At 50.9% G+C, this 24,782-nt stretch overlaps 1 protein-coding gene across 1 annotated transcript in view; it reads right to left on the bottom strand.

Annotated features, from left to right (window-relative positions):
- The window catches only part of SEL1L3 (SEL1L family member 3), a 108,178-nt gene that overhangs the window by 56,025 nt on the left and 27,371 nt on the right, over nt 1-24,782 (bottom strand). The window contains exons 3-9 of the mRNA XM_062212862.1: nt 24,210-24,336; nt 22,423-22,544; nt 21,642-21,757; nt 18,186-18,244; nt 9,903-10,035; nt 7,938-8,070; nt 4,972-5,112 (exon numbers count right to left, since the gene is read on the bottom strand). Coding sequence (XP_062068846.1) covers nt 4,972-5,112; nt 7,938-8,070; nt 9,903-10,035; nt 18,186-18,244; nt 21,642-21,757; nt 22,423-22,544; nt 24,210-24,336 — 831 coding nt within the window. The remainder of the gene's footprint in view (nt 1-4,971; nt 5,113-7,937; nt 8,071-9,902; nt 10,036-18,185; nt 18,245-21,641; nt 21,758-22,422; nt 22,545-24,209; nt 24,337-24,782) is intronic.

Below are 24,782 nucleotides of genomic sequence, written 5' to 3'. Positions count from 1 at the left end.
CACTGCCCTCCCAGGCCATCAGCAGAGAGCTGGACTGGAAGTGGAGCAGCCAGGATTTGAACTGGAGTCCACGTGGCATGCCAGCACCACAGTTGGGGCTTAACCTACTATGCCACAGCGCCAGCCCCTAGAGAATGCTAGAAATAAGAAATTACAGTCCTTAAAGGGTAAAGGTAAATCCTTGGCCGATCTCGTTTGTGTTAGGAAATGACAGTGCAGCTGTTCTGGGAACAGGCGAGAGCACGGCCGACCTCACTTGCCGGGAAGGCAGCAGAAGGCTCCTGACAGCCCTCCCTGTGGATGTTAATGAGGCTGGAGCTCCTGCTACACCCCTGCACCCTCTCCTCTGCCTCTCCCATGTGACCCGGGCACAGACCGAGAGCAGCTGATTCAGCCCAAGCCACACCCCGCGGGGAGAAACACTCTCTGCCTACAACGCGCAGATGCAGGGGCCGGCACGCGGAATGCCGACCGTGAGAAAGACCATGCGGATCCCAGAAAGAACCAGAAATCACGGGCCATTGTCTCACGCCGTCGTATTTGTTGACAACTCCGGGAAGAATAATTCCACCAATTAATTCCCTTGGAGGAACTAGGGGTGCTGACGGCTGTCTTTCTGTTTAGGCTGAATAGCTCTCACCCAACGCACAGCCCCATTTTTGTACATTCAGTTAACACTTGGTGAATGAATGAATCGATGAATGAATGGAAGGTCGTGAGCGACTTAAGAGCACATTCAGCTAAATTCTTTACCCTTGTCACTGCGCCCATTCACTTTTTACAGCACCAACTCCAAGCAGGGGCAGGTGGCTGGCTCAGAGATGAGGATGCCTGCATCCTCTAACAGCGTGCCTGGCTTCGAGTGCCGGCTCCGGCTCCTGACTCCCACTTCCTGCTGATGCACAGCCCAGGAGGCAGCAGGTGATGGTCAAGTCCCTGAGGCCCTGCCACTCATGCTGGAGACCCCGAAAAGTTCCCAGCTCCTGGCTTCAGCCTAGCCCATCCCCAAGCTGTCTGAGTGAATCAGTGGGTGGAAGATCTCTGTCTGACTGTCTCTGTCTGCTTTTCAAATAAAATGCATATAAGCAAATAAAAATTAAAAATAAATTAGAGTTCTTCCTCTTTACAAAAATAGACCAAGCATCAAACATCAGATACTTGAGTCCATTTCTCATAGCTCATCTCAGACAGGAAAAATGTGATACAATGAGGATGCTCTAATAAAGTCTGTTAATTAGCAGGGCAGGGCAGAGTATAAAAGAGAATGCAAGGGCCCGGCGCTGTGGCGTAGCGGGTAAAGCTGCCGCCTGCAGTGCCGGCATCCCATATGGGCACCAGTTTGAGTCTTGGCTGCCCCACTTCCGATCCAGCTCTCTGCTACGGCCTGGGAAAGCAGTAGAAGATGGCCCAAGTCCTTGGGCCCCTGCACCCTGGCAGGAGACCCAGAAGAAGCTCCTGGCTCATGGCTTTGGATCAGCGCAGCTCTGGCCATTGCAGCTAATTGGAAAGTGAACCAGTGGATGGAAGACCACTTGCTCTCTGTCTCTCTGTCTCTCTCTCTCTCTCTCTGCCTCTACTCTCTCTGTGTAACTCTGACTTTCAGATAAATAAATCTTAAAAGAGAGAGAGAGAGAGAACACAAACACAATTCCTACTGACCAGAGCTGCACGAAGCCTGCAGGGTGGGCTGCACACCAAGGGCGGAGGCCATGGAGGAAGGGTGTTGAGGATAAAGCTGTGCAGATCCAGTCCCACCAGTGCCACTCTTCCTCTCACAGGGGACCAGAGCAAAGAGATGTCAAAATGCAAACTTAGTTTTTACCCTCAGTTTGCAAAGTGAAAATCCCTCCACGTTGCTGAGCCCTGTTGGCGGACAAAAACGCACGCCACCGATCTCTCCCCAAGGCTGGCCAGAAGATGCCGCTTGCAGCCGCCAGCAAAGGCACGGGGCCAGATGGAGAATGAACTTGAACCCGTGTATGCCCTACCTCTCCCGGTCTTCAACACAGCCCAGGAAAAGTGGTGCAAAGGCAGAAGGGGGCTTCGCGCTAGAGCTTTCCCGACCCGTCCACTCTCCCTCCCGCCTGCTCCTGCCCCCAGTGAAAGGCAGGCAGGGATGGGTGGAAGGCAGGAGGCTGTGTGCCCGGGGAGAGAGAGGCCTCAGAGGTCGGGGTGAGGAGGAGGGGCAGGTACATTCTCCAGGAGCTGCTCCTTGACACCGGTCTAATCTGACACCAGCAGTGCCTGAAAGGTAGGCTCAGCATGAACACTGAGTGCTAAAATGGCAAATCTGTGGTTGGGGTGGCCCCCGCCCCACACCAATGGGACCCCAGGGAAGCCAAAGAGGAATGAGAATTTGCTGGAATCCAGCGGTACTGCAGTGCCTTTGTCCAAGACGTCTTAAGCTTCAGGAGCTCCTGATTTGCTTTTCAGTTTACTTTTACTTGTTTGGAAAGTGGAGAGAGAGAGGGAGAGAGAGAGAGATGGATCTTCATCTTCCGGTTCACTCTCCAAATGGTCTCCATAGCTGGAGGGCTGGAGCCAGGAACCTGGAACTCCATCCCAGGTCTCCCATGTGAGTGGCAGGACCCCAAGCGCTTGTGCCGGCGCTGGCTGCCCCCCAGGGTGCACACTGCTGGGTCAGAACCCCAACACGCTGATCCGGGCAAGGGGGTGTCCCAAGTAGCAGCTCAATGCTCAGTACCACGATACCCACCCACGGTTAGGGCTGTTGGTTAACGTCTGTTCCCAGGTCTCCATGCAGAATTAAACAATCTGCAAACCTAATCAACAAAACGAGCTGTAAAAATAACACGGAAACATTCTCATGGAGAGTATTAACTTAAAAAGAGAATGCATTGTGAAAACGACTCACTGTTCACAGTCAGCGATATATATTTAAACATGATCAGAAATTTCATAAAAACGATCTTGATGTGGATGAGATCTTTGTCTAGTTAACCCAATATTCCACATGCACCTCCCTCTCCCATTTGCCTATCTTGGGAGGGGTGGGGATGTGGCTCCACCCCCTCCCAGCTGATGGACCAAACCCTGGAATGAGGAAGCGACACAGCAGTGGTCACCCACGGCCACCAGGCCGGGTCTGGAGATGCTTTTGGACACAGACGCACCTAGACGCCCTGCAGGACACAGGCAGTGCCACCAAGAAGGAATTCTGCAGCCCAGCACACAGGAGCGCGGAGGCCGGGGACGCCTGCTGACGCTGCTCCTCGTATTTCACAGCTGTCGGTTCACCAACTCCGACCCAAGAACAGAGGGCCCGTCATTGTACCCAGTTCCCGGATGAGCAAACTGAGGCTCGGAGAAACTAAGTCACATGTGCAAGATCACCCAGCTGTGAGTGCTGGGTTAAAACTGGAACCGGGCCCCCGGCTCCAGAGGCTACACTGCCACCCGATGTGCCCCCTCCCCACACCTCTCGGCCCACACTCCACAACCTGGTTCATCCTTGACTGCTGTCAGAGTGACCGCGTGAACCCACATCTCTCCTGGCTGCCTGCACCCCTCCCCCAGGTCCCTGTCACCTGCAAGACAGAGCCAAAGCGCTCCAGGAAGGTGCCCAAGCCCTCGCCAGAGCTATCGCTCTCCACGGCTTTTCCTGCTCCCGACCCCTGGTGCCTCGGCCAGCACCCTGTGCTGTTCCTCCCCGCTGCGCCCTGCCCACCACGCTCCCCGCCTCACTAGGCCTGCAATCCCCACCCCAACCTTGCTGACCTGGCGACACCCAGAGCCCATCAAGCATCAGTCACCTCCTCCAGGAAGCCTTCCCAGTGCATCCCAGCCCTCCAGGGAGAACGGACTCCTCCCCTCTTTGCGCCTCCGCCGTTCACTTCCGCAGCTTGGACTAGAACCCATTACAATTTTCCCTTGTGCTCAAGCCCAGTCCTCAAGTCACGCTCTTCGTGTTGTTTGGTTTTTGTCTAAAGTCTAGCCAAGTAACTGAGAGCTCACTGAGCAAGCACCAAAAGCTGGCGCACCCCATACAACGTGAAGTCACTCTTCCAGGACACAGACACAGCGGTCGCCTGGACATGGCCACTCCCAAACGGGCACCAGTTCGTGTCCTGTCTACTCCTCTTCTAATCTGCTGTGGCCTGGGAAAGCAGCAGAAGATGGCCCAAGTCCTTGGGCCCCTGCACCCATGTGGGAGACCTGGAAGAAGTTCCTGGCTCCTGGCTTCAGATCAGCCCAGCTCCAGCCATTGTGGCCACCTAAGGAGTGAACCAGCAGATGGAAGATCTTTCTGTCTCTCCCTCTCTGTGTCTGTAACTCTGCCTCTCAAATAAATCAATCTTAAAAAAAAAAAAAAGTAGGCCGGCACCGTGGCTTAACAGGCTAATCCTCCGCCTTGCAGCGCCGGCACACCAGGTTCTAGTCCCGGTTGGGGCACCGGATTCTATCCCGGTTGCCCTTCTTCCAGGCCAGCTCTCTGCTATGGCCCGGGAGTGCAGTGGAGGATGGCCCAAGTCCTTGGGCCCTGCACCCGCATGGGAGACCAGGAGAAGCACTTGGCTCCTGGCTTCGGATCAGCACAATGTGCCGGCTGCGGCGGCCATTGGAGGGTGAACCAACGGCAAAAAGGAAGACATTTCTCTCTCTCTCTCTCTCTCACTATCCACTCTGCCTGTCAAAAAAAAAAAAAAAAGTATGCAGCAGAGTATTTTTCAAACCAACCTCATCTGGGGGCCACCCATGTCTGTGACTGGCCATTGCAGCCTTGGTTGGAGAATGAGAACTGCTTACGCGATTCCTACATTGTTAGGCTTCTTGTCGGGAGCGCGTGCAGCTATATGGAGCGTTGTGGACCTACGAGGGCAGAACTTCAGTGTGAGATTAAACTAGGACCCTGGGCGTGAGGCATGGACCACCAAAGACAGCGATGGAACAGACGGGAGCAGGAGGCTCTCCACCCAGCGCACGAAGCCAAGGCTAAGACAGCACAATTACCGGTCAGCAGGTCCATCTCCAGCAGCGCCTGGAACAGGCTGCTGTGTTGCTCTTGCAGCCCCTTCTCCCACGGGAAGGCTCTGCAGGTCGAGGGGCTCCCATACCTGCGCTTGAGGTCCAGGTAGGCATTGCGGAGATCACCTGGTCAGAAGTAGAAGCACAAGCCATCAGCAGGGGAGGTCTCGCCCCTCCAAGCCCCTCCTCCTAAGGGGAACTAGAAGGAAGGGGCTGCGCCCAGCATTACTGGCTACGGGTCTGCGTGCTGTGGGCATCTGGGATCGGCGACGATGCCTTGCCGTGAGGTCACACATCCAGAGCCACAGCCAAGGGCAAGGGCAAGGTGCCAACGGTGCTGGAGGCTGCTGACTAATTCTACAGAATGAGCAGCTGGCCTCCGACTGGTCCCCAGGCGGCTCATATCTAGGCCACTTTGTTGGCACGTGAGCAGAGAAGCAAACCCCAAGGATCTCCAGGAGGGGCAAGGCGGGGGAAGATGCTAGGACCATCTGCCTAACGCCACCAAACTGAGCAGCCACAAGGCTGGCGCTCCCACTCGGGGAAGCTCTCCTGCGCTGACGTCAGTTACCCGAATCACTTTCTCTCCCGTTTGGATGTTACTAGTCCTACCTGCCGCCTCCTTCTTCCAACAGTGTCATATTGCTCTGGGTGATTCCGAGGGGAGAGCAGCAGCTGGGGACCAGGATAACCTATTTTTTTATTAAGACTTATTTATTGGGGCCGGCGCTGTGGCGCAGCGGGTTAGCACCCTAAGCACAGGCATCCCATATGGGTGCCTGTTCGAGACCTGGCTGCTCCACTTCCAATCCAGCTCTCTGCTATGCCATGGGAAAGCAGTAGAAGATGGCCCAAGTGCTTGGGCCCCTGCACTCATGTGGGAGATCCGGAAGAAGCTCCTGGCTCCTGGCTTCATATCGGTGCAGCTCTGGCCACTGAGGCCAGTTGGGGAGTGAACTATCAGATGGAAGACTTCTCTCTCTCTCTCTCTCTCTCTCTCTCTCTCTCTGCCTCTCCTCTAAAAAACATTTATTTATTGCTATTTATTTGAAAAGCAGAGTTACAGAGAGGCAGAGACAGAGAGAGAGAGAGAGAGAGAGAGAGAGAGAGAGAGAGAAAGGTCTTCCATCTACTGGTCACTCCCCAGGTGGCTGCAACACCCAGAACTGCACTGATCCAAAGCCAGAAGAGACCTGCAGCCCAGAGAAGCGTGTAAGTGCTGGATCAAAGCTGGAACTCTGGGAGACCGGACGGGACCGAGTTTCCTGGTCGACAGCCGTCCTGGGCCCCTGGGCGAGCAGAAGGACGGCTGTGCCAGTACCAGCAGGTATGAAAGCAGCCTCTTTGAAATTCATGCCTTCTGCTGAGAACTGCCAGGGGTCTTCTAAAAAGAGTCAATTTCAAGGATTCAAAAAATAAAAGCGAGCCTCAAACAACAAAGTCATTGTTCAACATTTCTGAAAGCTAATATTCAGATATTAATGGCCCAAGACAAAAGTGCACTGATGGGGAAACACTTCTAATGATTAATTTATTTTCCAATTCATTTTTATTTTCTTAGGGCGGCCTTATGGATGAGAAAAATGGCATGCAAGACTCAAACACACACACACACACACACGCACTCTCTCTCATTTGTATTCCTCTTCTAAAACTTTGTTATTCATTTATTATTTTTATTTCTTTGAAAGGCAAGAGATGAGAGGTGAGAGAGAGAGAGAGAGAGAGAGAGAGAGAGAGAGAGATCTCCCATCCCCTGTTCATTTCCCAAATGCATGCTACAGCTGGGGCTGAGCCAGGCCAAAGCCAGGAGCCAGTAACTCAATCCACGTCTCCCAGGTGGGTGCCAGGGGCCCAACTGCTTGAGCCACCACCTGCTGCCTGCCAGGATGCACATTAGCAGGGAGCTGAAGTTGAAAGCCGGAGCCGGGACTCGAACTCAGGCACGCTGATAAGGGGTCTGGGCATCCCAAGCTGTGTCTTTCCTGCTATGCCAAGCACGCGCCCCTCTCATGGTGTTCTTAAGCTAGCTTAGGTTTGGTAAAGCTGAGAGATGTGTTTTGGATCTTCTTGGCCGTTTTTTAAATCCAGGTGGCATGTATACACTTTCCCTCGCATCCACTTGTGGAGGGCTTGGGGTCACACCCCATTTCCCTCTGAGCCAAGTCGTACATGTTCTGCTTCAGCTCCATTAGGGAGAAAACAAACGTGTGTCGTTACAAATGCTCAGAGCTGAGGCCCGTGTGGTGGTGCAGCAGGTTAGGCTACAGCTTGGAACACCGGCATCCCATTATCGAAGTGCCAGTTTAACAGTCACAGCTACTCCACTTCCAATCCTACTTCCTGCTAATGCACCTAAGAAAACACAGGGTAATGGCCCAAGTACTTGGGTCCCTGCCACTCACGTGGGAACCCTACATAAAATTCCTGGCCTCTGGCTTTGGCCTGGCCCAGCCCTGGCTCTCATGGGCATTTGGGGAGTGAACCAGCAGATGGAAGATCTCTGTCCATCTCCATCTCTCCATCACTCTGCCTTTTGAATAAGTACATAAAGAAATCTTAAAAAAAAAAAAATACTTGGAGCGGGACCAGCGCTGTGGCATAGTGGGCTAAAGCCTGCGGCACTGGCATTCCATATGTGTGCTAATTTGTGTCCCAGCTGCTCCTCTTCTGATCCAGCTCTCTGCTATGGCCTGGGAAAGCAGTGGAAGATGGCCCAAGTGCTTGGGACCCTGAACCCACATGGGAGACCAGGAAGAAGCTCCTGGCTCCTGGCTTTGGATCGGCACAGCTCTGGCCATTGTGGACAACTGGGGAGTGAACCAGTGGACGGAAAACCTCTCTCTTTCTCTCTCTCTGTCTCTCTGTAACTCTACCTCTCAAATAAATAAAATCTTAAAAAAATAATAAACACTAGAGCTTAGACTGGCTGTTGTAGGTGCCATACTTACATGCCTCCTGTCTCTGGCCCCCGAGCTGGACGGTGGACGCATACACAGACACTATGTCTCGGACCTCAGCGCATCGCTCATAATATAACCTGATGTGTTCAGCAAGTTGCTTCTCAAGGAGGGGATTAAAGATCTACAAAAGGGCAAAAAAAAAAAAAAAAAGCAAACGCACGGTTGTCATCCACTCCCATCAGATGGCATCGGCTTGCTTTCGCTCTCTTGGGAACACCACCGGGCGGCTTCTTTGCCCCTCGGTCGCCCCCTCTGGATTTGCAAGCCATGGCTGTCAGTGTCAACTCAAGGACACACCAGCTCTGGCTACTTTCACCTGAGTGTTTTTGAATGTCATTGTCTCCTCTATGAGTTCTTAAATGTCAGGGCTCCCCCCACCCCACCCCAAAACCAAGCGCCTTCTCTTCTTTTTCCCTGCTGTGTGCACATTCTAGAAAAATCACATCTCCACTCCTGGGGCCCATCAAGTGACGCCATGCTGGACCTGCTGCCTGGGAGCCTCTGCCCGCCTCCCAGAGCAGAAGGTGAGGCCGGTGGGTCAGGGTGGGCGTCCCTGTGGGCCCACCCATCTCACTCGTTCCCGTCTCGGCACTCCCCAACACCATGTTCACGAGTGCCTGGATGCACGCATGGTGCTGTCGCAAGTCTGTGGCTGAACACCCGACAAGTGAAGCCGCCGACAGAGGGACCGAATTCAGGATGTTTCCAAATGCAGCCTATGGCCCACTGTGGGGTCCTGAAGTTGCTGCAACCCGCCAAGCTGGGGTGGAGTTTTCCACCTTTATTAAGTCAAATGGAAGATATGGGGTTCTCTGAATACGTCAAGGATGCGTGTTCTTTGAAAAATCATTGTGTTAATACACTCACGGATGTCATACCAAGACTCATATTTTCTCTGTGACTTGCTTTTTCACTTTTATAATGGTGGCTTCTGTTTATTTCTGTCTTAATGGAAATTTTATACATAAGGAGACTTCAAAACGTTCATGGGCTGGGTGGCTGTTTGGCCTGGCAGTTAAGACACCACGTAAGTCACTTTTTTTTAAGTTTATAGAAAAATGGAATTAAAAAATACATTTATTTTGGTGCCCCTAAAACTCCACTGAAATCCATGCGTGGCTTTTCCATAATATGCATTTCCATGAGCTGTGTGAAGAGTCCTGGAAATATGCTTATGTGTGTATGCTCACAAGAAGACAGATCCTCATTGTGACCTACCTTCAAAAAACTGCTGGCCTCGCCCCATAGCCCACAGTCCCCACACACTAGGTACCCAGTAAGCACTTGTTGCAAAAATGAACGTGTGAATTCATTGTTCTCTTCTTCACAGAGGGGTATGGGATTCCTCCTGACAACTTTGCTTTTCCTCCTTACCACAGTCAGGAAACCACCTGCCGGGAGGGCCCCTCCCCCCCCATCACCCCCACCCCCACCAGCCGCTGTGGGCCTGGGGTGGGGGCTGCACCCTCCCATTTGAGACCGGGTCTCAGAGCTGGGAGCAGCTGTAGGACACTCAGCGCAGAGTTCACAGGCCTCCTGCCTCCCCAGCAGGGTCCCAAGGCTGTGTCTCTCCAGAGAGCAGCGGAGCGAACCGAGATGGCAATTTGCTGGAAAACCCCCTCTTCCGATACTTTAAATAATCGCTTACCGAAAGAAGCTTGGCCAAATAAGTAAGCTTCTCTCCTTTCATTAGCTTAATCACTGGATAGGCAACAGCCTGATAAAAATCTACTCTATAATTAAGCTAGTAGTTATTAAAACAGGGGAAGTAAATGGTTTCCATTTTATGAGTACTAAATGAACCGAGCGGTAACAGAAATCTATTACCGCGTTTGTGGGGGGGAAAAGCGACCGTATTAATTTTGTTGGATGGCAGAGCCAACGCGCGGTCCGGCCCCTGACCCGCACACCCCTCACGCGGGAGCGGGGCAGCCTCCATCCCCCGGGGCTCACCTGTTCCGGGGGCAGGCTGCGCAGGCGATAGTACTTCACGGGTCCAAAAAACCCTTCCGCACCGGCCACGTACCTGCTGCCGCCCAGAATGAAGTAGCCAGCGGTGTCATTATAATGGAAATCCTCCCTGAAGCTAGGCAAGAACACAAAGGATTAGGAGGTCTCCAGGCTGCAACCTGATGCTTTTTTTTTGACTCTTTCGTGTACTTAACCCAAATCACCAGTGTTTCTGGGGCATCAGGTGGTCTGTGGCTGGCGTCCCGGCTCTGCCACGGAGCAGCTGTGTGTCTCACTCCATGGGGAGGCTCCTGGAGTTCTCACGCGGGATTGTGAAGAGGCTGGGGGGTAACGCTACATGCACAGCACCTGGCTCAGGACCCGGCCCCCGGTCTATATCCACCAGAAGGCGCGGCTCTAAGTATTTGTGATGGGGCTTGGGATGTATGGAATTAATCTGGAATTTGTGGGTCCTCGTTGGAAAAAATTTGCTCCAACAGGGGAAATCTTGCTTAATGGCTAGGAGATGGCTGTAGGGGGAACTCAACAGGTAGACCCTTAGATGAGGACTAGGTCCGCCTCAGCAGGGAGGAGGCACAGAGCAAAGGCCAAAGGACTTGGCCAGAGAATCTGGGACTGTCACAGGAGCTGACACGTGGGGCAGGTGTGGAGGATGCAAGGGCTGACCTGTATGAAATGCCCGGATGCTCCTCGCAGCACTGTTTATATTCACCAAAAAATGGGCCCAGGGGCCAGCACTGTGGTGCAGCGGGTTAAAGCTCCAGCCTGCAGTGTCGGTTCGAGTCCTGGCTGCTCCACTTCTGATCCAGCTCTCTGCTATGGCCTGGGAAAGCAGTAGAAGATGGCTCAAGTCCTTGGGCCCCTGCACCTGTGTGGGAGACCTGGAAGAAGCTCCTGGCTCCTGGCTTCGGATCAGTGCAGCTCTGGCTGTTGTGGCCATCTGAAGAGTGAACCAGTGGATGGAAGACCTCTCTTTCTCTTTTCTCTCTGTAACTCTGTCTTCCACATAAATAAAATAAATCTTTGAAAAAAAAAAAAAGAATGCACCCAGGAGTTTGCCCCCAAGGGCTGGGCAGCCTGTCCAATGCATGCAGGACATGAGGTAACAGGAATACTATTCAGCCCCCAAAAAGATGGGAATGCTACCATGTGTAGCAGTGTGTCAGGCACAGATGACGCCCACCTGAGTTCACTCACGGGTGGGGGGAGCAGAGGGGGGTACGGTGGTTAGCACAGGCTGGGGAGGGCTATAGAGAGGGGGATAGGAGAGGTGGCCCACCGACAGGTAGGCGAAATCCGTCCTGGTGTTCCTTCATACTGTAGGGTGACTGCGGTTCACAACGCTACACTGAGTATTTCAAATGACTCCAAGAGAGGATTTTAAATGAGGTCACCACTCAGAACTAATACATGAAGGAGGTGATGGACAGCCTAAATATTCTGATTTTGTTATTACACATTGGATAGGTGTATTGGAGTATCACACTATACCCTATAGACATATACAGACATGTGTCAATTTAAATTTTTTTTAAAGTTTTAGTTATTTATTTAAAAGGCAAAGTTAGAGAGAGAGAGAGAGAGAGCGAGCGAGCTTCCATCCACTGGTTCACTCCTCCCCAAAAGACCAGCCAAGAACCAGAGCTTCTTCCAGATCTCCTACATGGGTGGCAGGGGCCCAAGGACTTGGGCCATGTTCCGCTGCTTTCCCAGGCACATAAGCAGGGAGCTGGAATGGAAGTGGAGCAGCCAGGACTGGAACCTGTACCCATATGGAATGCTAATGGCCTAGGCAGTGGCTTTAACCCATTGTGTGACAGAGCCAGCCCCAGTTAAAAAAAAAAATTACAAATGGAACTGGAGAAGACTCCAAAATATATTATTACTTGAAAAAAATAAAGGCAGAGCACACAGGGTATACCTTTATTCTAAGGAAGAGGTGAATGAATTTCTTTTTGTGTTTCCATAAGGAAGTATACACATGAAACTGATCCACGTATTTCCCCAGAGCGTGGGGGTGGAGGATGTTGTGTATGGAGGCAGAGTTGGAAGCAAGACATTTAACTGTATTTTCACAGAGTTTTGGCTCTTTTAATTTTTTTTCATAGTTTTTATTTTTTTTAAAACCAGGGGCACTTGTCACCTATTTAAAAACTGCAATAGGAATGGATGGACAAGATGTGACCACAACATATGTGAACAGCAAGTGGGGGTCACGCCAGGCCTCACGAGAGACGCCAGGCAATGAGGAGTGAGCCAGAGAGCACAGAGGGCAGATGGAAGCCGAAGGAAGTAAATAAAACGCCAGGCAGCCGCCAGGAGCCCGGGGAGCGAGTGAGCAAAAGGCCAGGTGACGTGCATGGGGACGGCCAAGCCTCCCGCAGTCGGGTCAGAGAAGCCAGGTGACCCAGGGTTATTCCAGGACAGAGCGTGGCCTGCCTCTTCGCCAAGAAGCCAACCCCTAGCAGGTGCACCTAGCAGGACAGGAAGCATGAAAAGAAGAAGTGGGCACGCTCAGACAGTAACTGATGGCAGCGAGAGGGAGCACCAAGGAATCAGCTTCGTGCCAATGCAATGAAGACGGAAAAGCAGGGCTTCCTCTCCTGCCAGTCTTCCTTCCCGAATCTCAGCCGGGAAGGGCTGTGAGCCTTGAAGGGCTCGTCCCTTTGCCTCAGGACAGATCCCAAAGTCAGGAATAATTCTGAGAGCATGAATGGATTGTTACTGAAGACCCTGCAAAGACTTGAACATGGCAACAACCGGCTGGAGCAGCTGGCGCCCCGTGGCTCCCTGGCCTGGAGGCTCTCAGAACGACCTCCACTCAACCAACTCGCCAGTGCACCTGCCAGTCCCCACTGGTGCTCTGCAGCACCGACTGATGCCTGCCATACGCCAGAGGCCCACTGACTGGAGGCGATGCTGGAACCTTCGTCGCCCTGTTTTAAAATGGAAACAGAGGGGTGGCATTTGCCCTGGCAGTCAAGATGCCAATTAAGATGACCGTGTCCCACGCTGGCGTGCCCGAGTTCAGTGCCTGTCTCTGGCTCCTGCCTCCAGCTTCCTGCTAAGGCACCCTGGGAGGCAGCAGGGATGGCTCAGGTACTTGGGCTCCTGCTACCCCCACGGGAGACCTGCAATGAGTTCCCAGCTCCTGGCTTTGTCCCCAGAGGCCATTGTGAGTGTGCAGGGAGTGAACCAAGGGGTGGGAGCGCGCTCTCTCTCTGCCTCCCAAATAAATAATATTACAAGTATACTCACCCCTGAGCTCTTGGTTACAAACAAAATGGAAACAATAATAATACCTACCCATAGGGTTGCTGTAAGGACTAAATGAACTTCAGGTTGAATATCCCTTGTTTAAAATACTGGGGATCCGAAGTATTTCAGACCTCAGGGTTTTCTGGATTTTGATGACTTGCATAATCTCCTGAGCAAACTCAAAAGTTGACCATGCTTCCCAATCTAAACATTTCTGAGCGCGATGTACAGAGGGAGTTTCGGACTTGGGAGCATTTCAGACGCTCACAGAGCTTGGGAAGCATTCTGGTTTAAGAATGATCACCCCGTGGTACATAAACAGGACATCTGGGACAGCATCAGGCCCACAGCAGGTGCAGTAACTGTTAGCTACAGTTGCCATTGTCACGCAGTCAGTCCACTATGGGACTTCTGCTCCTACCTTTTGAGTCCCATCCTTGGTAAGAGCAAGGCCTGTTTATTCCGCCAATTGCATGGTCATTGTCATGTTACCTTCCACTGAAGAACACACTCCAGTAAAACAGAGTAGGGAAAAAGAGTTGTTCTTTCCATAAAAGCGAACCAGATTCTCTGGGGTAGACTCAGTGACGAGAGGCTACACACAGAGGAATTAACACAACTCTAAAAGGTTGGGGAAATAAACAGAAGGAATGGCCATGACTTTGGACTTTGGCTGTTCCACAAGTGTTTTTGTTTCCTTTTCTCTTTGGAAGAATCAGACCACAGGGACTCTAACGTGAACCGCCATGCTCAAAGGCAGGTCACTGAATATACATTTATATTTTTAAAAATGCAATTAGATGCTTAGAGCATCTTTTTTATGGATTCTTGCTCTGAGTTTCCCAACCCATAATAAATCACTCGGTCCCTATGGCACCAAGTGGTCGTTTTTTAAACTGTCATTATTATCAACCACCAGGGGGGTCTCTCCAGTGTGGTCTCTGTCTACTTCAGTATTTCCGCATTTTTCTTCTCTACAGTTCTCGCTGTCTGCATGCAGATTGCAAGCGATTCCTTGTGCTATGCATTGTTTGATGATTATCAATTTGGCTAACGTAAAAACTGAGCCAGGCTCTTCCAAGCCCCAGCCGGATCCTTTGGAAAGCCTCCAATGCACTGGCAAAGTCCCCTTACTCTGATCTGCACGTGGGAGGCCCAGAAACATCGGCGACGTTGGCAAACTGGGCCTACCTAAGAACCGGCCCCGAGCTCTCTGGGAGAACTTCAGCTCTCCAATGAGCCACCCCTAATCCCTTACAGTAATTCTCACCAGGGGCCGGCACTATGGAGCAGCGGGTTAAAGCCCTGGCCTGAAGCGCTGGCATCTCATATGGGCACTGGTTCGAGACCCAGCTGCTCCACTTCCAATCCAGCTCTCTGCTATGGCTTGGGAAAGCAGTAGAGGATGGCCCAAGTGCTTGGGCCCCTGCACCCGCGTGGGAGACCCAGAAGAAGCTCCTGGCTCCTGGCTTCGGATCGGTGCAGCTCCGGCCGTTGTGGCCATCTGGGGAGTGAACCATCGGATGGAAGACCTCTCTCTCTCTCTCTCTCTCTGTCTCTCCTCTCTCTGTGTAACTCTGACTTTCAAATAAATAAATAAATCTTCAAAAAAAATTCTCGCCTTCAACGCCACTTCCTTGCTAGCATTCACTGCCACCTCTAGTTGCCAATTCACGTGTGAACGGTTTGTTTAAAACCCGCCTCTCTCCCTAGATTGTTTCAGCCAGGGGCTGTACCTTTTTGTTTTTTTTTAATCAAACCATCCCCAGAACTGTGCACAGTGTGTGGCACGTGACTGATGCTCAGTAAGTATGTGTTGGATGAAGGACTGAATGGATGGGTGAACAGATGATGGAGGGAATTTAATACTATGGAATCCGGAAGTGGTCAGCGGTCAGCGCGTGCTACTAGCACTGCTGAGCAGCCAACGCCTCAGCTTCCTCAGACCATGGTGGGATGCCGGACACCATGATGTCTGCACTACAGGAACAGCCAGAGGGGGTCAGCAGGCTCTCCCTGGACCACCCAGAACAGCCAAGCTGGAAATCCCTGATGTTTAGTGCGCTGGCCAGGCCCACTCTGAAAGTGGGGATCTGACTGGGGTGAGAGTCCAGGTACCCGCCCCCGGGAGCCCCCAGTGGGTTCTGGGCGCCACCTGCTGGGCCTGGCTGTAACTCTAGCTCCATGGGGATAAGGGCAGTTGTGGTGGCGAGACGCACCGGGGTCTGACCCGGCTAGGACCAGAGAGTGAGGGTCTGTTGCCAGGCTCTAACTGGGAGTTTAGAATGGTCCATATCCAAATATCCATCCTCACCTCTAGAATCTTTTTTTAAAAGATTTATTTTATTTATTTGAAAGAGTTACAGAGAGAGGTAGAGACAGAGAGAGAAATCTTCCATCCACTCCCCCAGATGGCCGCAACAGCCGGAGCTGTGCAGATCTGAAGCCAGGAGCCGGGAGCTTCTTCCGGGTCTCCCACGCAGGTGCAGGGGCCCAAGCACTTGGGCCATCTTCTATTGCTTTCCCAGGCCACAGCAGAGAACTGAATTGGAAGAGGAGCAGCGGGACTAGAACCGGCGCCCATATGGGATGCCGCGCTTCAGGCCAGGGCTTTAACCCACTGTGCCAAAGCCCTGGCCCCTCTAGAAACTTATATGATCAACTAGATCCTGCCTCTTATATGATCAACTGGATCCTGCCTCATGTGGGATCATGCAGATCCTGTCTCTTATATAATCATTCTGAACCTGTCTTTACTTAAAATGTTGGTATTTTGTTCGATACCCAGTCTTCCATTCATTTTTTTTTTTTTCGTTTTATTTACTCAAGGTGGAGAGAGAGAGAGAGCAAGAGAGGGCGCTCCCATCTGCTGGTTCATAGTGGTAGGGGCTGGGGCAGACTGAAGTTAGAGCTGCAAATTCTACCCAGGTCTCTTGTATTAGGTGGCCGGGACCCAAATACATGAACACGCACCACTGCCTCCGAGGGTGCCTCAGCAGGAAGCTGGAATTGGAGTGGCGCCTGGACCAGAACCCAGCCCCTCCGATGTGGCATGTGGGTGTTTCAACCAGTAGCCCACCCTCAGTGTGGTTTTCTAAAGCACCACATTCAAATGTTATTTATCGTGATTACTTTGGAGGGGAAGGTGCCCTCCCCATTCATCTGTTGAAGTCCAAGCCCCAGTGCCTCAGGTTGTGACCTGATTTAGGAATAGGGTCACTGCAAATATTAGTTAGGCTGATGGCACCCTGGCACAGGGCAGGTCCCTAATCCAATAGGACTGGTTTATTTACCAAAAGGAGAGCTCCAAGCGAAAGACACACACAGGCAGTGCATCACGGGAAGGCTGGAGTTATCTGCCACAAGCCAGGAGACAGACTTGGGAGAGCCTTCCCTGGGGCCTTCAGAGGGACCGCACACATGCACACACACACACACACACCCTGGCCCCAGGCCATGACCTGGCACCGCCGGTCTCGGTCTGAGATGCTAAGTTCCGGTGTTGGAGCCACTCAGCTTTGTGACCCGGTTCTGACAGCCTCAGGCAGCTAACACTCTGTGCATGATTTCATCTCCAGCCCCTCAATCTGATGCTCAAAGTCTGACCCTCACTAGCCTCACCCTGGTCCAGCCCTGGGTGACACTGGGCTCCGTATCCACCAAGCACCACACCACCTCCAAATGTGTGCAGTGTGCAAGAAAAGGAAGCCCACCTGCGGAAAAGGAAGTTGATGAAACTCCACCTGCGACCCCGAGCCCCCCGGGGTCGCTCGCAGGTGTGTGTCAGGGGAGAAGAGGGAAACTCTTGCTCTAGGATTCGTGTCCCGAAACAAGCCCCCGGCCTCCCTGAGCCTACTTCACAGAACAAGGAGCCAGAGGAGATTCCTGAAGCCGTCTCACCGTGAAGAGAACCCTCAGGCTCTCCCACTGCCGAGCTTTGCAGAGGCGAGCCCGGGGCCACCCGTCAGGTGCCAAGAGTGCTCTCTGCAGAGCCCTCCCTGTGTTCCCTCCCCACCCCAGAACTCCTTAGGGCAGGTCCTCTGTTCTCAGAGTGTGGCACAGCGGCCACTCCAGCCCCACCTCCTCTTTGCAGGGCGGCGAGGCACGAGCGCTTCTTTACCTGCCTATAAACACGAATCCTTTCATGTAGCCAAATAAGAGTTGTTCTGTGTGTCCAAAGCCTTTGGGAACTCAGTCTGACTTAAAGGTGAACAGAAATGGTTGGAAAAAAAATGTAGAGCGAATGGCCCCATCTTGGCCACTTTTCGTTTTCCTTTTGTTACGGATGATATTTTTTAAAAAAACTTATGCATACAAAGCTGGTGATTTTTGTGTCCGATCTTTACAATTACTCTGCCACACTCTATTATGCATAAGTCATCTAGCTACGGTACAGTATCCCAAATCCCCAAGGAAGGTTGTCCTGTGGTTCTGACGCTACCAAACCCACTATTCTACATGGATGCAGAAGCAAATTAAAAAATTATGAAACCCAAGGCAAGGGACCTCGTTCTCAGTTTCTGCAACTCTCCCAGAGAGCAGTTACATAAGGATGAAAAGTTACACCAATATCAATAGCTGTACACATCACAAATCCCGATTATAAACATAAATATCAAGACTGTCTGCTTTTATGTTTTATACGAGGCCACAGCTACCAACCATTCTCAATAAGCAGCATTAATACTTTGATTTATTTTTTTTTTCAGAATCCTTCATGGAAGATAATTTTCAAAGAAAATGAATTATGAATGCCATGAAAACGAGAATTTGCAATGAGATCTGGAGAGAGAAAACTAGTGTCTCTCGCTCAGAAAAAAAAAAGGTTGCAGGGGAAATGGGGAGAGTTTGTGCATGTTTGGTCTTTTTTTTTTGAAGTACAAAGACTGGCTATAGGCAGAGAAGAGCGCACAGCACGAGGAGGTGTGCAGGAACACTGAGCTGAGGACTGAGGTCTGAAGATCCCGCACCCCGCCACCAGCAAGCAAGAAGAAAAATCGCTCTTACCTGATGGTCTGGTTATGGTGGCTCTTCAGGTCGGGTCCGGTGCTGGTGGTGACTGCTATCTGCATTGGGAGAGACACAGGGAGCTCAGTGGTGAGTGACGCCTGCACACGCCATGTTCCGTACACAGTCCGTGACCGAGCGACTCAACAGCCGAGCCACAGAGCCCTTCCCCGGTCCTGTGCATATTTTAAGACCTAATACATTTAGTGCCTTCAAGCAACTTGCTGGGGTTAAAAGCATCCGCCATGCAGTTTCTGCCAGGGCGTCTCATCTACTTCCCAACTCCAAGCCACGGGTTCATTTGATGTATTTGTGCTGACAAGCTGGTCGCTTGCAGAAACAAGGAAGTGCGTGTGATCCTACAAGGAGGCTTTGGAATTCTGCTCGGATGCCACGAGAGAGCCTTCAGGGGGAAAAGCAAGACGGGTGCAGTGTGTTCTCCACGCACCGCTGGTCTCCCTCCCTTGGCACTGGGGATCCCCACTGTCCTTTTAAGGGGGGCATCCTTTTGTCAAGAGTGTTGTTGGCCATTCTCGTGTCTGACCACCGTACAAGCCTGTGGATGGCAGGGGCCCTACTGACTTCCCCAGTGAGTTGATACAGTATGCCACTCCTCAAACAGCTGCCATGGCCAGGAACCCCATCCAGGGCTTTGACACGTGTGCAGGGGCCTCAGGAGCTGGGCCAGCCTTTGTTGCTTTCCCAGGTGTGTTAGCAGGGAGCTGGATCGGATGCAAAGCAGCCTGGATGCGGACCGACACTCAGATATGGGATGCTGGCATCCCAGGCGGTGGCTTACCCCGATGTACCACCACACCGGCCCCTGTCTCCTGCTTTAACTCACCATTCAACCCATCTCTAAATAAAGGACTACTTTTATTCTGCTGCTCAGAAACCTCCCATGATGCCTTGCAAGTTGAAGCTGAGATTCCTGACAGGGGAGAGTCTCTGCACGCTCGCCCTACAGACTTTTTTTCCCTCTATCTGTTTCCCACACTGTAAATTTCAACTCCAGTTGCTACGGTTTGAATACATTCCCCAGAGACCACGGGTTGGAAACTTCAGCCCCACATCAGCCCGTGGTGGCCCCTGCAGGTAGGGCCTTGCAGAGGTCACCAGGGTCAGATGAAGTCATTTGAGTGGCGATTCCATGATGTCATGAACTAATGGCTTTGTAAGGAGAGAAAGAGAAGCGAGAGCACTGTGGCGGGTTAAGCCAGCACCTGCGACACCAGCATCCCGTATGGGGGACAAGTTGAGTCCCAGCTGCTCCATTTCCAATCCAGTTCTCTGCTATGGCCTGGGAAAGCAACAGAACATGGCCCAATCCTTGGGCCCCTGCACCTGTGTGGGAGACTCAGAAGAAGCTCCGGGCTCCTGGCTTCGGCCTGGCTCAGGCCTGGCTGTTGCAGCCATTTGGGGAATGAATCAGCGGATGGAAGATCTCTCTCTCGCTCTCTTTCTGCAACTTTCAAATAAATAGATAAATCTTTAAAAAATTTTTTTAAGAATAAATAGATAAATCTTTAAAAAAATTTTTTTAAGAAAGAAGAAGAGAGACCCAGTTTGCACGCTCTCACTTTCTCACCCGGGGGATGCCCTGGCCATGTTATGACGCAGCAAAATGGCCCTCAATAGATGCCTGCAACTTGACCTTGAACTTCTCAGCTTCCTGGTGGAGCAACACAAAACGGACTGAGGCCCCAGTCAAGCTGGTGTGGGTGCCACTCCCAGGCACGTGCTGAGAGGCCCCCTCCCTCCTCTCCCTCCGGCTTTGTGCTCAGCTGTGGAAACCTCCTCTGTGAAACCTGCCCTGAGCAGCCCGGCACGAAACGCCGTCTCCCCCTCTCGAAATCGATCTGAATCATTTGGCAATTAAGCTTGCCTTATGACAGCCCTTCCCATACTTAATGCTGCTTCCATAAATAGTCTACAAGCGAACGGCCGCCTGGCGCCTTGCATACAGCAGGTGCAAAATAAGCCCCGTGACTGGGTCCTGAAGATGTGATACCTGTCTCCGTGACGGAGCGCTGAGCTAATGGGCACGGACATGTGGGCCCCAGCTATGTCACCGAACATTTTTAAGGGAACAAACGTTAAAAAAAAAATCTCAGCTAACATTTCACAGACTTTTCTCAGGAAAGCAACAAGGACTGACCTGGTTTCTCTTCTTTTCAGAGAAAGGAAATGTGATAAAACTAAACACCAAGGGAAGACTGCGTATCAACGAATGCACAAGACACACACAGCTGTCTCCTCCAGCTTTGTTGCAGGAAAACCACAAATCAATAAGAAAAGCTGATGAAAAAAAAACGCAGTGGCCAGAAAAAGGTAGCATACAAGGCACTTCGCGAACTTTGTGGAAAATGGAATTTAAAATTGTTTATGTTGGTGCAGAAACATTTTTAAATCTATGTATACAGACTTTTAAAATTTTTATTCTTTTATTTATTTGAGAGGCAAAGACAGACAGAGTTAAGAGAGAGAGAGGAATCTCCCTTCTATTAGTTCACGCTCCAAATGACTGCAAAAGTCAGTACAGGGGCAGGCTGAAGCCAGGAGCTAAGAACTTAATCCAGGTCTCCCTCGTGAGTGGCAGGGACCCAGGTACCTGAGCCATCACCTGCTGTAGGAAACCAGAATGGGAGGAAAGCCGGGACTCGAACCCAGGCCCTCTGATATGGGACAAGGTTGTCCCCCAAGCAGCATGTTAACCACTAAGTCAGACCTGCCCCCACGAGTTTTCCATATTCATTTTCCATGAGCCTTGAAGACCTCTGCATGGATTTCCAAGTTTTTTTTCTTTGCACCAAAATAAGGTGATCATGTAGTTCCATTTCCCGTGAACTTTTTGAAGTACTCTCACACAGCAAGAGGCGAAACTGTCTTCAGGTATAACAACAGATCTGTTGATATCCATAAACTCGGGGTCAGGAGGGTGGGAAACAGTGGGGTCCCACGTTTGACAACACAAAGCAGCTAAAGCCCCTCCCTGGCACCTGAATGATCACTAATACTTATTAGTTATTATGAGTCACAAGCAATTGTTGCAAACGCCAAAAACACTCAAACCGTTTCTTGGCTGAACTAGCCAATATATTTTGTCAAAAAAAAAAAAAAAAAAAAAAAGGTTGTAGATCTGATAGTACCACAAACATGGCCAGTGCTGGTCTAACATGTATCACCGCACAGCCTCCCTCCCTAGGGGAGAGAGATCGAATTGCTCAGATAATTTCGGCTCCAGAGCCAGCTACAGTATTTACTCCTCACAACAGAGTCGAAGGAAGCAGTTTAAAAGTTAATTAAGTGGGATGGGGATTCTGATGATTTAAAATTGCATCTGTGAAAGTCTGCAGCGTTGCAAGGAGTCCATCATTCACCACAAATTCGCTTTGGCAGATTTGGCTGCACCGCTTAGCTTGCCATGGGAATGCTCACAGCACCGCACACCGATACCTGGCCTCCGCTGAAAGAGATATCCAGCCGAAACCACTCCTTCAGAGGCAGGGTGAACTTGGTTTTCACAGCAAGGTCTTCTCCCTTGATGAGATGCATTTGAATATGCAAATGGCCTAAAAGGAAAATAAAGTTCATGAAAAGGACTAAATACACCTAGGAGTGAATGAGTTGCTACACCTTTTCAACAACTGTCCAGAGAAGCTACTAGACTAGATCACAATCCATTACACACAAAAAAACAAAGCAACAGCAAAAAAAAAAAAAAAAAAATTAAAAAAGAACCATTTAGACAAGCACTCCATTCTAAAGAAGACATTTGAAGCTTCCAGAAAAAAGTTTAATTCGATGGCCGCATTTAGCTCCCCGCAGTTCTGCCTGCGTAAACAACACCCAATTTCTGTTTCCTCCAAATGAAAGGCAAACAAAGACACTTGCGTAGCAATCAGAGCCCAAAAACCCATCTTGAGTCCTTCCAATTAGTTCCCGATCTACAGTTGTCTTAATTCCACAACAATTTCTTCAGTAGCCCCTCTTTACTGCGTGTGCCCCAATCAACTTCAGTTTGTATGGAAAGAACAACTCTTTCTTCCCCTCCCATATCCTAGTGAATGACATATTTCAGTCAACTAGGATTACAATGACCAGACAATTGGCACTCACTGGTTTGAGAATAAACACCCTTGAATCTTGCTGAGCTCTGACAGCACCATCTTTATCTGTGCTCCATAGAACACAGGCAAATTACAGGATCGCTTTCAAGGTTCTACTTCATACTCACCCTCTTCAGTGAGAAACACAGAAGGTGTGCCGTACATCTCATTAGAATCCACAAAGTAGAGAATCCCACAGAGATTGGCCTTGCAATAATGGAGTAAATAAAGCCACAATGAAACAGTAAACCTGTAAGGGCAAGGGGGGAGAGGGGGAAGAAAATCTGCAGATTGATATCATCCAAGAACAGGTAATTACAGTTAACAATGCCCAAGTAAATTGCTTTCTTTCCAAAGAAGGGATGAATTTGCCTTCGCGTTCGTCCTGGGAGATTGGCTCGCAAGGCTTGATTTTTTGAGACAAAGGAGGTTAGTTAGAGTAACTGCGGAAGACAGGAGTCAGGCTTCCTCATACAAGACCGGGGGACGTGCCACCTTGCATGGAAAACCCGCGGTCCGGGCCTTTTGAGGATCTCCCATGCCTGCCATTTGAATGCCTGATTAAGGCTTCTGAAGTCAGACGTGGAATAAAAATCTAGAAATTAATAAGAGGTGACTTGATAAGAGCTATTCTAATTCCTATGATTAAAAGGACAGTGTTTTTTTTGGAGCAATTTTGTTTCTTTCAAAGATGAAAGCCCTAAGGTACCAAAAAAATGTAATAATCTGCAAATGGCATCACTCTGCGATAATTGGGACACATATATACTGTGAGTATGTTAATGCTCACATTAGGTTATCTGGTACCCTGACTCTCGAGGGCCAACACACAACCACTAATCTAATCAGTTCTTTCCTGGGCTCCGGCTATTTTCGTTGAAAAAAAAAAAAAAATTTGTACATTGGAAATCTGTGGAGTAAGGACAAAACAACATTAACCAACTTAAACTAGGCTATATTCAGCCAAGGCAGGCGATCCATCCATCATGCAGGAGTTATTTGTCCAATGCCTGCTTCTTGCCACACACTGTGCCAGTGACCAGCAGTTCAAAGATGAGAAGCTAGGAATGACTGCACTTGGCACGGGAACCACGGATCAAGGTCAGAACCAGTGCCCCAGGGTCTCTCTCCATTTGCACCAGGAATGGAATCGCAGGTTGGGTTAAAGCAGTATGGCCCCAGGCTCTTTGGGCACATACCCAAACATGTCCTTTAGAATATTCTGGGCTTTATAATAGGGCCTCGAAATCGAGGGGACACTCCACAAACAGATGGTGTCACACAGCTCCCTCCTGACCCACCCAGCCGAGCTAGCTCATGAAATTATTACAAGGAAGCTTAGCAAGAACACACGCTCCGTCAAACCACTCAGGATCTCTCTTCAGCCAACAGCACGGCAAGAATTAAATCACTCTGCTAAACGCGTCTGATCGGAGGTGAGCCAGGCACCATTTTCAGCATCTTCAATTCAGCAAAAGGAAAGGAAAAAAAAAATACATCTACATGGGTTTTGCTGAAAGCAATGGAGGAGATCAGAAGTTGGGAGACTTCAAGCAGCTCATCCAATCCTGCAAGACAGGAAAGGCAAAGTGGAAGCTGTGCCCCGGATTGACTTGGGCTAGCTGTGCTGGAAATCTTGTGAGGTCCCGGGCTTCAGTGCCTCGCTGTCCACTCGTGGGGTGGCTGGGACCACTTACGAAGCTAAGGCCGATGGGCTTGCGAAACGCCAAGATCAATCCATGACCGCCCTGTGGTTTCCAGGCCCACAAATTCTATCTAAGTCGTGAAGATCTCGACATCATTGCAGAACCACCTGCCGCAGGTGCTCCCTTCTCGGCGCTTCTTGTTCTAGCCTGCTCTGGTCCTCAGACGAGAGAGCAGGGCCCAGCCCCCCGCGCCTGTAACCCACGCTTACACCGGGTAATCCAGCCGCTGGCGTCGGGTGGCCTCCAGCTCACGGTTCCGAAACCTGGGCAGCTTCTTCACGATGCCCGTGTTCTCGCCGCTGGAGGCGTAGGGAAACTCCAGGAGGGTAACCGCGTCTGCAAACAAAAACAGCTCCCTCCGGTGACTCCAGCAAAGCACCGCTCCCACATCACACCAGCCTCGCCTTGGACCGAGAGAGCCTAAACAAGCCAGCACAGCCGCAGTGAGCCCTGACGCTCTGCCAGGCACCACAGTCAGCGAGCACTGTGCAGAGACCACCGTCTCCACGGTTGTCAGAGCGACCCTTGGATTAGTCCCATTCCACAGACGCAAAGCCCGAGGCTGACTTCACACAGTGACTAAGGAGTAGGCGCTAAGTTCAGGTTTCAGGGACGGCGCCGTGGGACAGTAGGTTAGTCCTCCGCCTGCAGCAACTCAACCACTGCCCCAAACGCCAGCCCCCACAACAAATCCTAAGGGAGAACTGAGTTATGTCATCAATATTTAACACTTGCAGCTTTAAATAAGGCTAAGTATGAATTTTATGTTTTTTATAGTCTTC

This window comes from Lepus europaeus, chromosome 16, assembly GCF_033115175.1.
Source record: "Lepus europaeus isolate LE1 chromosome 16, mLepTim1.pri, whole genome shotgun sequence".
NCBI classification, from domain to species: Eukaryota; Metazoa; Chordata; class Mammalia; order Lagomorpha; family Leporidae; genus Lepus; species Lepus europaeus.
This window is presented reverse-complemented; position numbering and strand designations above follow the sequence as displayed.